Genomic DNA, 15,986 nt, shown 5'->3' with positions numbered 1-15,986 from the left:
CAGGTGGTTTATCTCCTCTTCTTTTTTTCAAATTTAGGCAGTATTTATTATCTCTGTATTTATATTATTATTATCATCTATATCAGTATTTTAAATATATTTTATATTATTTTTTAAATATATTTTTTATCACTATTATTATTTATTTTATCAGTACTTTGTTAGGTTCATACCTGCTCTGTCTTCCACCAAACTAATTACAGCTCCTCAAACATTTACAAACTACCTGACCACTTTTGAGTTTTGAGGTATCAAACTGTACTTGAGTCATCCAGGCTCTGTTTAGGTACAAACCTGAGTTTCCCAATGTCATGGCTTGCCTTTGATAGCTGAGGTAAAATGAAACATGAGTGAAAAATGACTGCGACACCTGGCACTGCTGCAGATTTCTGCACCTTGGAACAGAACAAATGCACCCCTACAATTCCACTTTGGGGCTTCGTCTGCTCATAAATACACAATAACCATTCTTTTGCTATGTATTTCCATTTCTTCAGCTGTCATGTCCCAATTTGTGGTGTCTGATGTGTTAATCACAGCCCAGCACTCTGATTTTAGATCATGTTTTAGCCCAGGAGAATGGAGATGAAGGAGAAGGGTCTTCCTCCCTCCTCTGTCCATGTCAGCTCTCGTGCCAGACTCCAAAAAATCCATTCCTCCTTCCTGGAAGAGGTTTTCAGCAGAACATTAGAGAGGATGACAAAGTGAACACTTCTCATGTAGACAAACCACTAAAACACAAACTTCCAGGCTGAAAACACGTTTCTCCAAAAGAGAAAGGCACCAGCTAAATAAAGAATTAATTCAAAGGTCTCTTCCTAAAATGAGACAGCAAGAGTTTTAGGAAGAATTTTCAACTGTCTCACGTGACATAAATTGAAAATCAGTGGGTGCCCAGTGCTAATGAGAGCACAGATCTTTTTCTAGTGTTAGTCAGGCAGCCACTCCTGCATTTACAGCTGCCAAATTCCTGTCCCATCAGGTGAGGCAGGGGAACCTGGACTGAGGAAGGGATAACAATTCCTCTCCACACAAATCCCCCACTGAATAATCCTGTGAAATCATAAAGCAGTTGCATGCTCTCCCTAAATAAGCCTAAATAAACCTTATTTAATCAGCTGTCCTGAGAGTCTGTTGGAGAAGTTAATCAGGTTTGCGCTGCACTTATGACATCACAACACTTGATAGATTTGATTAAATAAAACAATATTTTCTATTAGAAATTCTATTCGGATTATTTTTAAGCTCTCCAAAGGACAGAGCTGGCAGACCTGTTTTCTCTTCCACAAAAGAGTAAAAAAAAAAAGACACCCTTCCTTCAAATATGAGGTGCTAAGCAAGGTATTCATTTTTCTGCAGAAGAAAAATTGTATCACAAAGAAGTGAACGGAGTACTTGAAGAGATGATTTCTGTTTTTTTTCTTTAGTACCAAAATATGTTATTAGACAACAAATAGCTTCTCCTCCAATGTATTTAATGAAATAAAGATATTAATGCCTTAAGCTTTGGGCAATTTTGAAATGAACCAAATTATAATCAGGAAATTGATGATGCATGTGAGCAGAGACTTGCAGTATGTCAAGCACTCTCTCATCTTCCTTCTGGCAAAAGAAATCCATCTCCAAGGATTAATCCAGGAGGAAGAGCTAAATGGATAAACTTTACTATATTAAATACTCACTTTTTCCACTCTGACTGGAGGAGGAAATCAACTAAGAGAAAGCTAAAAAATAAACGCCTGAGGGAAAAGTAAGAGTGGGGTATGGTAATTTTTACTGTAACTCTTTTGGCTTGATATTCAATTGATTTTCCCCCCCCCCTCTTATGGAATTTACCCTTCAAATAAGATGATTCAGATGCATCCACAACTTAGTAATAAACACTGTCTTTAGGGTAAGCTGGAGGTCTATGGATCCTGCTTTCTATTTTATTTTATTTTTAAATTTACATGGCCACCTGGCCTCTGGGAACCGTGGTGTGGAGCTCCACAGCTCTCAAGATGCCTCACGTCTCTGATGACAGATGGCCAAGCAAGACACCCAACTGATGGCAACCCACCAAAGAGATGCCAGGTCTTCCCAATGGCAGTCCAGGGGCCATGCTCCAGTGTTTATTGATTATATTTTAGTCTCTTATTAGAAATTAAGCTTAGGTGCAATAGGGTGGCTAATTTTATTCTGTTTTTCTACAGGAGCACAGCATATGCAACTGCCCCCCGTGCAATCCAAGCTCCTGCCCCCAAACCTCTGGACTGGCAGCAAATCTCAGGGGTGTCAAAGGTGCCATAAAAAGTTCATGAAAACAGGCAGGAGAGAAACCTTATAAATACCCTGAGTGGGGGAAAGGCTTTGGTGTGAGCTCACACTTTCATAAAGTCAGAGAGTTCTCTCAAGGGAAAGCCTCAGGAAGGCCTCAACCACAGGAAAAGCTCAAAGTGGAGCCCACACCTTCCTCCACACCCAAGTAGTTGAATTTCCTACACAAATCTGTAGGAATCAACCTTCATTAGCTGCAGTACTCACAGCACCACTCATTATAACCCTCACAACCTTCCCCATCCCCGTGTCCCTGTGCAAGGCCTGCCCATCCCCATCCCCATCCCCATCATCCCTCCTGCACACACAAACAGCAGCCACATCCTTCTGGCCCCAGAAGGCTCTGCTGAGCTCCCCATTCCTCACAAAATCCCTTCCCACCTCTTTCCCAGCCCTCACTCACAAGCTGCCCGTGCTCAGCCTTGCACAGAGCTCTCCCTGCTCCCTCATCCATCACATGGTGCCTCAGGTTTTGGCTTTTATATTTTCACATTCTGAGCTGCTTTAGTGTGTGGGTCTGGGCTTCACATCAGGGGATGCTGAGCTCTCTGCACAGAGCAGGGAGACAAAATAATTCCTGCTCCAGCTGGGCACCAAGGACAAATGACCCAAAGCTCAGGCCCAGGAGCACAAACAGCGTGGGCTGGAGGGAGAAAAACAAGCAGGATGGGAGTGCCTGGGCTAAAGCTGGAATGGGACAATAAGGTTTGGCTGTAATTTCCTCTGTCCATTTTGTAACCTGTTAATTCTTTTAGGGAGATGACAGATCATTTAAGGATTAACACAGTATAACTTTGTTGTGCATCATTAATGGATTTAAGCAGACAATGCTGTAATTTTAGAGCAAGAGTTCATTTCAGGATTGAGTTCTTAGAAGAGTAGATCACGTGATTTTAAAATACTGTTTGTATAGAAGATGTGATTTTTTAAACACTGTTTTTCAACGGCAGAAAGCCACTGAGGGACCAGCCTGCCAGTGTGGTGCCTGATGAGGTATTGCTGAAGGGCTGGGAGAAGAGTGGAAGAGGAAAAATGGGATGAGACAGGGATGTGTGATGCCTTGAGAAGGCTGATCTAGAGCAGAGGCTGGGCAGAGTCACAGAATAAAGCAGGGATTTATGGAAAGGATCTCCTCCATGGATCCACCTTGGGCAGCACCAGAGCCCAGCCAGGGCTGCAGCCAAGAGGAACCAAAATGGTCCCAAAATGCACGAGCGCTCCCGGGGGCTCTCACTGGGATCAGCTCTGCTCCATTTGCACCTTGCAGTTCATTGTCCCATTCCAGCTTTAGCCCAGGCACTCCCATCCTGCTTGTTTTTCTCTCTGCAGCCCACGCTGTTTGTGCTCCTGGGCCTGAGATTTGGGTCATTTGTCCTTGGTGCCCAGCTGGAGCAGGAATTGTTTTGTGTCCCTGCTCTGTGCAGAGAGCTCAGCATCCCCTGATGTGAAGCTCAGACCCACACACTAAAGCAGCTCAGAATGTGAAAATATAAAAGCTAAAACCTGAGGCATCACTTCCACTATCCCAGGGTGCTCCAAGCCCTGTCCAACCTGGCCTTGGACACTTCCAGGGATCCAGGGGCAGCCTCAGCTCTCCTGAGCAACCTCAGATTATAACATTTCCTCTAACAACTTTTTGGGGAAGCAGGGAGAGGGAAGCACAAGCCACGATCTCCAAGCACTGATGAAGAAAACAGACATGCACATCATCACACTGATTACAAAAGGATCATTATTGCTTCTGGGGCAGCAGAAAGAACCACCTGCCCTTCAGCCAGCTGCCACATCTCCTCTAAAGCCAATATGGCAAAAGTGTTTTGAATTTGGTGATAAAATAGAGATGCTCATCTGATGCAGCCAGCACACAGATATATCTGCATATAAATTTCCTTCCTAATGTCTTTAGCTTGCAATCAGTTTTCAATACACATGTGGCCATTACAAGGCAGAAAGCAAATTTTCACTGGTCTGTCACAGTGTACTGTAGCCAGCACACCTAGAGATAAATTCTCTGGATTGCTCTTTAAATGCCACCTACCCTGATAAAGAGCAATTACACACCTGCTCAAAGTGATGGCACAACAGGGAATAAGGGAGAATCAAGTCTTCAGACAGAGAAGCAAAAAATAAATTCAACTTTCTCCTGACAGTTCAAGAAGTGATTCTGGACAGCTGCCTCAATTGCTGCAATACTGTGCAAAAGTAGGTAATGTCTGTAAAGAATAAAATTATTGCCATTTAGCATTTTTTTAATTTCCCTTCTGTTAGAGCCTTACTTCCCCTATGCATTGGGAGCAGCTACTGCGTAAACCGAGCGGATCATTTTGTTACAGAACTATTATGCAAATAATCTGCTCTGTATTCTAACTAGAAGCAATGCTGTGCTAGTCTGGGCAAGACATGAGGCACTGTGGAGTTTTCTTTTTAATTTTTTTTTTCTCTGTGCACTGGAGCAACATCATTTACGGTGGTAATGATGAAAGATATCTTCCAATCTAAAAATCAGATTATTAGTCAAGAATATAAACACATAACCACCTTTTACGAGCTGGAGTCTGCCTTTCATTTACCTATTTAAATATTTACATCCTTTTAACATATTTTTAGTTGCAAGTCATTGCAGTGATATTAAGAGTACTTTGGTGAGAGCAATATATAAAGACCCACTTGGATCACCCTCTCTTAGCAAGTTTGTGCCTGTGTTTACAGATTTACACCACAGACATTATCTTCAATCTGAAATTACTTATCTGTAGCACCGGAGCGAGATCAAAGATCCCAAACAACATCAGCCACCTGCACCAAGCCCCAGACAATGTAATAACCTTATAACATCAAATCAGTGTATTTCATGCAGAGCATTTCAGTGCTATTCTCTGGGTACCTGGCTGGTGTTGGAAGAAAAGATCTTACCTAAGAACAAATGCAATCTCAGGCAATATTTAAAGATTAGATTATCCTTCATTGCAAATAGCTCATTTGTTTACTATCACATCGCTTTATTCTTGCTTTGCCTCCTTCTACCACGAAAATGCTGAATATTCAGTTTAGATTCCCAGCAGCTTTTTATTTTAGTCTAAAAACATTTACCTAACACATTCTTAACAAGCAAAGTGAAGAAAATTCAGCCATCTGTCTCTGCATTACAATAACAGTTATGGAAGAGTAGATTATTCTATACAGCAAGAAATTTAATGCTATGAATTCTTATACTTTAAGCACTGTGTGCTCCAGTCAGTTTTGTATACAAGAATGTTGAGCACTGGCACAGGCAGAAGCAATGATTTATAAGCAAACACATGAGAAAATATTTTGAAGATATTAAATGCATTCAATATTCCAATCATGCTATTTGTCCATGCTTCAGACTGAAGGAAAGAAAATTAAAAAAAAAAATACCTCTGCTATTATTTTCTTTCTCCAGCACTTCACTAGTTCTAAATTATCACTAAAAATGTTTAAAAATGACTTGCTGGAAACAAACACGACATAGAGATAGATGTGAATCCTTACCTGGGAAACCCCCTTGTACCATTGCTGTACCAGCATGTACTCAGGAAATCTGCATTCCTGACAAACATTCAGGGCTGTGAGCAGCTCAAATCCTCATCACACACAGGCTCAGGGCTTGTCTTTCTTCTGACGACCTTGGGCCTATTTTGCTGAGATTTTTCTCTCCTTAAGGGCAAACCGTCTGTCTGTTTCTATTACGAGATGCCATCAATTATATTAATTTCGGGCTGCCCACAAGCTCCCAGTTACATCTGCCAGCAGAGGAGAGCTGCCTGTGGAAGCACGCAGGGAGCAGCAGATCCCCTGGATTCCCACATCTGACCCACGGATGCTCCCAGCTGCTGTTTGTGCTCCGCCAGCATCCGAATGACATCTCCATCCCCAAACACGAGTCCCCCCCCAGCGTGGCTTGTGTGCCTGGCAGCTGCAGGTACCTTCCTGCTTAATGACCCACTGCATGGCAAAGGAGCAGTTAATAATCTTATTTATCTGAGCATCCTTCTTCCTGTGAAGCTACGGGGGTTAAAAATTAATTTCTCTCCCACGAACGGCTTCATTAAATCCGCTGTTCTCCGACGCTGCGGTTTCCCAACGCTGATATGTGCTCGTGGCATAGGGTTTGATTGTTTTGTTTTGGGTTTTGTTTTTTTTTTTTAATGTCAGAAAACAAAACCAATCTGTCATTACGAGCATAAAAAGGCTCAAACTTCATCATAACTTGTGTTTTGTTGAAACCCCAAACAAGCAATATTAAGTTTCGCTGCAATCAATGCTGAACTGAAACACTGAAAAGACTCAAAATCCTTCATTTAGTAATTAAAAAAAAAGCAAAGATAAAATCTCTCTCTGAATTTATAAACATACTTAGTTATTTTGGGAAGTCCTACTAATTCTCTCTTCCAAAAGCTACATTTAAAACAACTCAAAATACTCAGTTATTTCGTTAATATCATTAATTTGTTCATTTTTAAAGTTCATTGTCCTTCCTTTAGAATATGTCTCACAGCACACACACAGCCATCTGTTCAGTGCATTATGTCAAGCACACAGTAAAAAAACCACAAGAAGTCCCAGCTGCAATTTTACTATTACTTCATCAAAAATGTAATTTCCTCTCGCAATACTTCATCAGATGATAACTGTGCGTGTGACTCACAAAGAGAGTGAAGAAACCAGCCCGACAACAAAACCCCAAACGAACCCAAGAGCCTCAAAGTGCAGTGACAGCACCTCCCTCACCCATCCCAGTGTGGCAGGGCAGCTCTGTGGCTCTGCCCAGCACGTTCTGGATCTGATCTTAGGGCAGGTTACAAACCCCACGTATTTGAGCTAATTATGGGTCAGAACAAGAATGGGAAAAGAAGATTAGCAGCACAGAGTCACATTAAATAGAGATTAACACGGAGCTGAAAAATGAAAGTCTCTGCTCTGTTTGTCTAATCCTGGCTCTTGCCTGATCTAAGGAAATCCACTGTATTAAACACACTTGGTACTATATTTAAGAACATTAAATCTTGCAATTACTACTTTTGCAACGTTTTGTTTTCATAAAGCTTGAAGCCTTTCTCCAAGCTACATCTTCCCCTCTGAGCATCATCTCTGTTTGCTGTTGATTGCAGTGACATCTATTGGAGAGGCAGTGCTTGGCTGCACGAGCTGCCTCCACTGAAGATCAACATTTTCAGCAGATCCCCCCCCCCCAAAATGAAAAGTTAGGACTGCTTTTCCTTTGTTTCAGCACAACTTTGCATACACCAGACTCCAAACAGTGAGATACCCAGGAATTATGAGTGGGTTGGCTTTTATTTAGTCATTTGTTAACGATCCTGGCATTTTCCCAAAATGCCAATCCTCACCCACAGCAGTGCACAGACTCTGCCAGAGATCCTGTTCCTGCCCACCCCATGAACCTGACCACACTCTCCTCAAAGTCTCAACTGAACTGGATTCCTTTTTTCCCATCTTTCAATGGAATCTCTTTTTTTTTTTTTTAATTCCATTTTTCCCATCATTTATTTTTCTGCTCTCACTGATCACAGACACCACTGGCACCTGGATGCTGCCAAAAACCTCACGTGTGTTAAGAGCTGCCCAATCCCAACCCAACCCTTATCACAATGGGGGATCACAGAACCATGGAATGATTTGGGTAGGAAGGGACCTTAAAGCTCACCCAACCTGGCTTTGGACACTTCCAGGGATGGGGAATCCACAACTTCTCCATGCCAGGGCCTCCCCACTCTCTGAGTCAAGAATGGAAAGTCGAAATACCAGAGAAGTTCTAAAATCTCTTGCTTTAGCAGAGAAACCACTGTTCCTTAGAAATGCATCTTAGGAAGATAAATCATCATGCTTTCTTACAGCTTCATTGATTTCTACATTATCTAGAGACAAAATAAGAGGAAGGGGGCATTATTATCCCCTTATTAGATACAGTTAAATATCCTTGCAGACAGGAAGTCTGAGCACAGCAGTAGCTTAGTCCATTATCCAAGCCACCTTCCACAAAATTTTTATTACCATCTATTTTTACTATTTTAGACTTTTTTGAAACCAACCAGATCGATCCCAGTCAACTAACTGACAAAAGATTCCATTAAAGATATAACAGCAATTGAAATGAAGGATTCCAAGTTCTTTCAACAGTTGTCCTTTCAGTTTTTCTAGAATGGTTTTCCAGCTCTGCCCTGTCTAATTTACGTTTGCTGCAACTCGGTCGCGAAAGCATATCTAAATTGTACAGCCAGGAGTTCCCCCAAGGAAAACCTCACCAAAAATTCCATTACAGACTGCTCTGCCCACCCATTTCCTCTGCTTCTTTTTACTACCAACCCCTCATTATGGCAATAAGCCACCACAGGGTGCACACAAGTCCATTAGCAGGTTCTTGGAGCACAGCTCCAGCCATCCCCACTCCAGGAAAACACACCAGTGCCTACTGATGCCTGCAGCACAGCTGCTCACAAGCACAAACAGCTCCTTTGTGTGCCTTCCCCTCCTTTTACTTGTTTTGATTAAAAAAAAAAAGAAAAAAAAAAGAAAAAAAAAATCCCATTCACAACCCGGTGTTTTTCAGATTTGGGAAGTCTAAAGAAAAAAACCACTTCTTTCTCCAAAACAGGCTCTGCCATTCTGTGGGAAAGGAAAACTCCAAAATGTTTCAGGTCTGGAGGATGAAGCATTTTGAAAGCTCCTTTTGCAGCAGGATGGACACGCTGCAAGTTGTGCAAAACTGTTTCCATGCATAAACTGGAAGCCTTGAAACAGCAACCTCAAAGCAAAGAGAAAACAAACCCAACACACAGGGTTAGGGCTGGGTACAGATAAAGATTTGGCAGTGCCACTAGAAGAAGAAATAAAACAAGAGGAAATACAACTTTCAACTTGCCTTCAAAGTCAAGGAAAAACCACCTAAGAACTTGGGAAATGATGTTGGAAATACTGGGGGCATGAAGCAAAGGAGAAGCAGATCTGAAACTAAAGGGTCTTGGGTGCAAGAGTCACATTAAAAAAAAAAACAAAAACAAAAACAAACAAAAAAAAAAAAAAACACAAAAAAAAAGCAAACAATGAAACACCTGGAACTTTAAACTTCTTAAACCACAGAAACATAGAAGACATGTCTGGAGTTCCTCTAAACCAAAAACTACCTCACAGCTCTATTCCCAACAAGGATTTGCCCTCTTTGGATCAAAACCAACTCTTGAAGGTTGAAACAGAAGGGAGAACATGTACAAGAAATGACTGCTTGTTCCAAACAGGAATTCAGGTTCCAGGTCAGCAATGAGAGCTACAGTTTCAGCAGTGGGAAAGCAGAAATAAAAGGGAGCATTGTCAAAAGGTAAGTGGGTTTAGATTTTAGGGGAAATTAAATCAACACCAAAAGGTTATTCAGCCACTTTAAGGGGAAAATAGACAAAACATGGAGAGGCAAGGTGGATGGCACAGAAAGGAAAGAAAAATTCTCAAATATGGCAGGAAGACTAACAATGGTCTGCTTTTTCAGTCTGGGGAATGATGGAGGATGTGGAGACAAAAGATGAGAGGGAGGGTTGAAAGAAGTGATAAGCAAGGACAAAAAATGTCAAGCAGAGCAAATAAAGTACTTCCAGAGTTTGAAAGAAATTGATGAGCAGGTTCCTGACACTGCAGCTGTGTTAATAAGAATGCTAAAAAATAAAGTAAAATCCATCAGGAGCAAAACAAGAGGACAGGTTTAACAGCTGTCCCACCTCAAAATGCCCTCCAAAGCTTTCCATGCTGTGACAGAGATTGAGAACCACAGGAAGCAAATAAAAGAGAGGTTATGATGTGAATTTACCTGGGCTGACACCACATCTTCCTTTTGGAAGGAACCTTATTTTCTAAATAAGGAAGACAATCAATCCAGATCACCTGTTGATATATTTTTAGTGAGCTTCAAAGCCAGTAGAATGAGTTGGATAAGTGGGTGAGGAACAGAGCAATATGAACATACAAATGGGCAGCTCAGAAAGACAAGTTCTTGTCTGGGTTGGCATTTCTGGGAAAGGTGCTCAAGAACCAGGACAGAAATTATGAGCATCAAGCAGCTCACAGAAACAACACTGTACTGGAATTTGCAGAGAAAACTTTGTTTTTCAAGTGAGCACAGAACAGGGACTCTGTAAAATGCCATTCCACAGCTGCCAAGATGCTTTATGTCATTAAGTACAGTTGGATCATTTCTAACATGCTTTTTACTGCAAGGGCTGAGGCACAAACTTAGTTTAGGCTTCCTTGGCCTGTTCTTAATTTTTAAAGGAAAAGAATGAGGTGAGGAAGAATTTATCTCTGTTTCCCAAGATTCATGGAAAAGATGGCTACAGCAAAACATTCAGCTTCAGTCAGTAGAAAGGAAAGAGAGGAGATTCCCCTGAACAGATCTGTGTGCTGCTGCCAAGTCTGGTAGGATTGATGGATTTAATATCAGCAGCAGCTTTACCTCTTCAGCTTCCAGCCTCAGCCAGCAATATCATTAGGGATGGCAGGAGAGCTAAAAAATGACCAAGCCCATGAATAAGGAATTACTTCTGTGCAAAGTATTAACTTAGGCCCAGCAAGCACTTGGATTGAGGCATATCTTAATTAAATAACTCAGGTGTCAGCCTACTTATCACACCTATCCTTTAATTGGGAATTAGAGCTCCAGTAACGAGCTGGAATGAGTTTGTTACAATTGGAGCTTTACCCAGTCGGTTTGAGAGCTCACAGATGATGAGAAAAATCACTGTAGCAAAAAAAAAAAAAAAGCAACAAACAAAACAAAACAACAAAAAAAAAACAAACAAAAAAAACCAACCAAACAAAAAAACACAACCAAAAAAACACAAAAAAAAAAAAACAAAACAACAAAAAAAACCCCGAACAAACTAAAGCCCACACAGAATCACAGAATGTTACAGGGATGGATGGGACATTAAAGATCATCTCATTCCATCTCCTGCCATGGGCAGGGGCACTTTCCACTAGACCAGGTGGGTCAAGGCCTCATCTCACCTTATCCTGATTTGGTAGAAAGGAGCATAAAGATAAAAAAATATAGAAGGTAACTGATTTTAGAAAGCAATTTAGGACTCCTAATTGTAACTTCAGTATTCCTAAATATTTTACTGCAAGATAAGCTATGGATAATAATATTCCATTTAACCAAAGTTGTAATTAACAAAAGTTGTGATTCAAAAGCAGCTGGAATCTAAATCATGCTGCCAGGAGCTCTCCACTTGCACTGCTTCCTACTCCTCAGGTCCCTGCTCTTCCACAGAGGGAGCACCACCACAAACCACTGCCAAACCCAAAATGGGACAGCTGCAGAGCCCTTCCCATGCAGAGTGCTACAAAGCCAGGGGATCCTTTCTTCAGCAGAGCACCAAAACAATAAATCAGCAGGTTTTTCTTTTCAAAGGAACCCATCTTGCTCGAACAGCATTGCCTGGGATCAGCTCCAGGATTTCTGGTTTTTTGCACCAGTGGTCCTCAACCTACAACTGCTCGACTACCACTGAAATCAGAGCAGTAAAACAGAACACCTCCAGTCACTGCTGACATCTCTGCCCAAGCAACTCCTCCAGACACAGCCTGGATGTTCTGGGGCTGAAAATAAACTCAGCCCTTCCTGTATCTCTTCAGAAGAGCTGAGCTCTGGGATCTGGCTGGGGGGAAGAACCATCTAAGTTACAAACCAGGCTGAGGACTGATGCTGTGGCCACACTGAGCACCACTTCCCACAGGCAATAAAAGGCATGAAGGCTTAGCAGCAGCTGAGTGTGTCCCAGAAATGTGATCTGATGCAATGATTGGAGCACTACTCACCCTCTGCACAAGCATCCTCATCCTCCTCTTCACCCAGAGCAGCCTCCTCTGCGTGATGCCTTTCGAGGGCTCTGTAAGGAGGTGGCAGCTTCATGGGAGGTGGAGCCCCATATTTTCTCTGATGGATTCAAAGACAATGAGTTACATGTTTTGTAACCTCTGAGAACATTAAAAAAAACCCCATTGTCTGTTGCATTGCATGTGCACAGACACAGCACTTAATTACAATGCTAAATTCTGCAGCAAAGGCTTTTTGTGCAAGAAAGCAGAGCAAGAAGTGACACTGAACATCAGGAAAAAGAAACTAAAACACAATTGTGCATGCACATTTACTTGTTGATAAAACACTCGTGTATTGTCATAAACATCAAAGTGTGAACACTAATCAAGGGTTAAAAACAAACATTGAGTTACACCCTGTTTCTTATAAGCCTCCATAACAAAACTATCTGGTGCTGATAAACATCCATTTAAAAAATATATAAAATAAGAACTCAATCCTCTTAGTCCATACATGAATATTTAAACATCACAGTCCGTCCGTGTTTTGGCGTAAATTTAATAAAGGTTTTGAATTATATCTCCCAATAAAATTCTATTACCTCACATAAATACAGGCAGCTCCTATAATGATGCATATAGCGGCGCATGGCAGGAATACAGAGCAGGCTCTGAGGCTGGAGAGGCACTGGCTCAGCTCAGCAATTGGTTTTACAGCTCCAAGGAACTGGGTCCTGCCTTGGTTTGCACCACGACTCCACTAAATGATGCTCAGCTGCATCCCCTGCAAGCCCACGGCTAATAGCAGGATGTACTTTAGAGAGGGAACACCAGGGAGCAGATGCCATTAGAGCACCCAGAATTCCTGTAATTAATTCCTCCTGTGGCTGGGAAATATGACACAACACCCAAACACATCAAGCCCAGGATAATATTTCATTTTTTTTTTCACTGTGAGCAATGAAAGCTGAACCTGCGTATTGATTTTTAAATTCTTGAAGTTGAATTTGTATAGAATGGTGCAAGGTAGTGAGCTGCAATACGTGGAAAATTTGGAGAGGCAAAAAATATCTGTCTTCTCATCCATTTAAAAAATGTAACAGGAAAGTACTGCACTGAGTGCAGAACACAATAATAAATGGAATTAATTCAACCCACCAGTAGCAAAAGTGTGTAGTGAGAGCACTTGGAAGCACAACAGCTGTTTTCCAAAAGGATCTAACAGTTAATGGTGCCTCCTACTTTTTTCTTGAAGCCAGCACAGACAGAAGTGTGCAAAATCCAGATGATCCAGGAGGCAAGGGAGGACTTGGGTTCTACTTTACTGAGCAGGTAAAGATGGAAAATCTGCAGCCTCACTCTCAGCTGCCTATGACAAATGAGTCACTTTATTATCGCTGTAATTCAGTAATAACTTACAGTCTAAATGTTGACCCTTTGGCTTTTTTAAGACCTTAAACGTTTGTTAGAAAGTCTGTGTGAAATTACACGAGGCACCCAGGCTTACCCAGCAGTTTTCTATGGCTCAGAGGGACAAATATCTCTTATCCCTCCTGTCCCAGTGAAAAGCCAGATGAGAAAATTGTGCCTGGCTGCTCCATTGCACCACGTTTTTGTACCAGCACAGAGGCAAAAGCACAGTTCACACAGCCAACCAACAAAATAATGTCGACATCTGGCTCGTCCACTAATGTTTTAAGTGGTTTTATATAAATTAAAGTGTTCATTTTGAAACAAACAGATCAATAGAGGAGGATAAACGCCAACAAATCAGAGAAAAACCTCCAGCATTTGAAAAGATACTGGAAAAGGCAGGTTTTCCAGCTGGATGTGGCTGCTTTCAAACCAAACTCTTTTGTGACTGTCTGAAGACTGGACTAGAAATATCACTGATTCCCCATAGGGATGTGGACTAATAATCCACTAATAGCAACTCTTTCCAACTCCGAGACGGCCCCACAGAAGTGCACTACGACTGCTTTGTGAGCCCACGTTCAAAGCCAAAAAGGAGCTACATATTTATGCACTGGAGCTCTTCTATATTCCACCCACCAGTTTATAGCAGCAATAGATGAAAAAGGTCTGAAAAAGATTAGGCTCCCTCTTTAACCTCGGAACGCCGCAGAACGCGACGCACCGGAGCGCTGGAGATTAAAGGCAGCACGTTGCCAGAGGATGAGAGCTTTTGAGATTAGAAATGTAGATAGAAAAGACACAAGAAAAGGGGATTGTAAGTGCTTCATTGGAAGTATTATGCTCTGGCATGAAAGCATGTCTTCAACACCTTTTCTGATAACTGAGCCTCGCTGCTCCTGTCCCTGACAGGATCTGAAAGGAGCATTACAAAAACTTTTGGAGGTAAAAGGGTCTTCTCAAGTACCCAACAAACACCAGAGTGCTGAGTCGGATCAAATGGAAACTTCATCCATTCGTAGTTAAACTGCACCAGGCAAAACTTATGGTCTGCACTCATTCTGTCTCTGCTCCTGCTGCTCTCACACCCTCCAAGTACCTGAACTACACTCCTCAGTCAGGACGAATCTCACAGGAAAAAACCAAGGCCATGAGAGTGACACAGCTGAAAATGAAAAATTAAATTTTTCCTGTATTCCCTTATTAACACAAACTCCCTGTTTTCTACCAAACAGAGTTTTTTTCCTCTTTTAAAGCTGCTGTGAAGTTATTTGGAAGTCACAGTGCAGTAACTGCCTCCCAATTAGCTGAGCAGCCACAGACCCCGCAGTCATTTCCTCATTCTACACAGCTGCGGGAAATGCAGGAGACTCTGTGGATTTCATCATCCCATAAGGTGATTTCACTGGATTTCAGGCAGCCTCACACTGAGGATATTATTTGTGTACATGTTGCCATTGCTCTGTTTCTGCTGAACAAAGGGAATCAATTTGCCTCCACACGGAGCAAACCAGGTACTTCAGACAGATGACAGTGAGGAGCTGTGCTAAGTACAGGGTTTCAGCACCCAGCAGACACCCACAGAATAAATGTCAGAATGCTTGGCAGGAATTTGGCAAAAAGTCGTAGAATCAAAGATATTTCAACAAAACACTTCAAGTTTAATTTCAGACTTCGGAGGAAGCTTATCACAGAGTTAGAATACATGCTATTATACCATTTGATTTAGTAAAACCTGGGTACAGCACTGAATGGAATAAATACCTTATCACTCTTATTTCCTTTGTCTGCATCCTGATCTTTGCTGACTTTGATTCCCTTAGGCTGGGCAGGAGAAACCACCTGAAAACCAATGTAACATCACCCACATTAGGGAGAGAATTTTAGCTGCAAAGCAAGCATCCAAAGTCAATTCCTGACAGTAACAAAGCTCCCAAGTGCACTCTGCATTCTGCCCAGTGTTAAAGGGCACTGCAGTGCAGTCCAGAAATTACATTCTTTCACTGGATTTACTGATTTACATTCTTACATCAAAAGTTTGGAGTTTCTGTGTGTACTTTAGGCAGGTAGAATTGTATGCCTGCTCTTCCTGAGGGCTTTGAAAAATTTCTTGCCTTGGCCTCAGAGATGAGGAGATGCCTCAGATCTTTTGGAAATTAACTTGCTCCCAGGTCACTGTTTCAGGTCCCTGTTTCAGGTCCCTCTGGTGACACATTTCACAAGGAGCTGCTGGTGTGAATCTGACTAATTTTAATTACAGCTTTGCTCCTCTGGATAACAGAGTTTATTTCTAGATTATGAAACATGAGCAAATTAAAACGCATAGGGCCAGACTCCTACTACACAGGTGGGAGAGTTGAATTAACACCTAGTCAACAGATTTACATCTACTCCATGTAAATTAGACAAATGAG

At 41.8% G+C, this 15,986-nt stretch overlaps 1 protein-coding gene across 2 annotated transcripts in view; it reads right to left on the bottom strand.

Moving 5' to 3' along the window:
• The window catches only part of PATJ (PATJ crumbs cell polarity complex component), a 133,954-nt gene that overhangs the window by 66,240 nt on the left and 51,728 nt on the right, over positions 1–15,986 (bottom strand). For both annotated transcript variants that reach the window (XM_053985055.1, XM_053985054.1), the window contains exons 24-25: positions 15,337–15,414; positions 12,160–12,277 (exon numbers count right to left, since the gene is read on the bottom strand). In XM_053985055.1, coding sequence (XP_053841030.1) covers positions 12,160–12,277; positions 15,337–15,414 — 196 coding nt within the window. The remainder of the gene's footprint in view (positions 1–12,159; positions 12,278–15,336; positions 15,415–15,986) is intronic.

The sequence above is a fragment of the Vidua macroura genome, chromosome 9 (assembly GCF_024509145.1).
Source record: "Vidua macroura isolate BioBank_ID:100142 chromosome 9, ASM2450914v1, whole genome shotgun sequence".
NCBI lineage: Eukaryota > Metazoa > Chordata > Aves > Passeriformes > Viduidae > Vidua > Vidua macroura.
The sequence above is the reverse complement of the archived record's forward strand: the minus strand, read 5'-3'. Positions and strand labels throughout refer to the sequence as shown.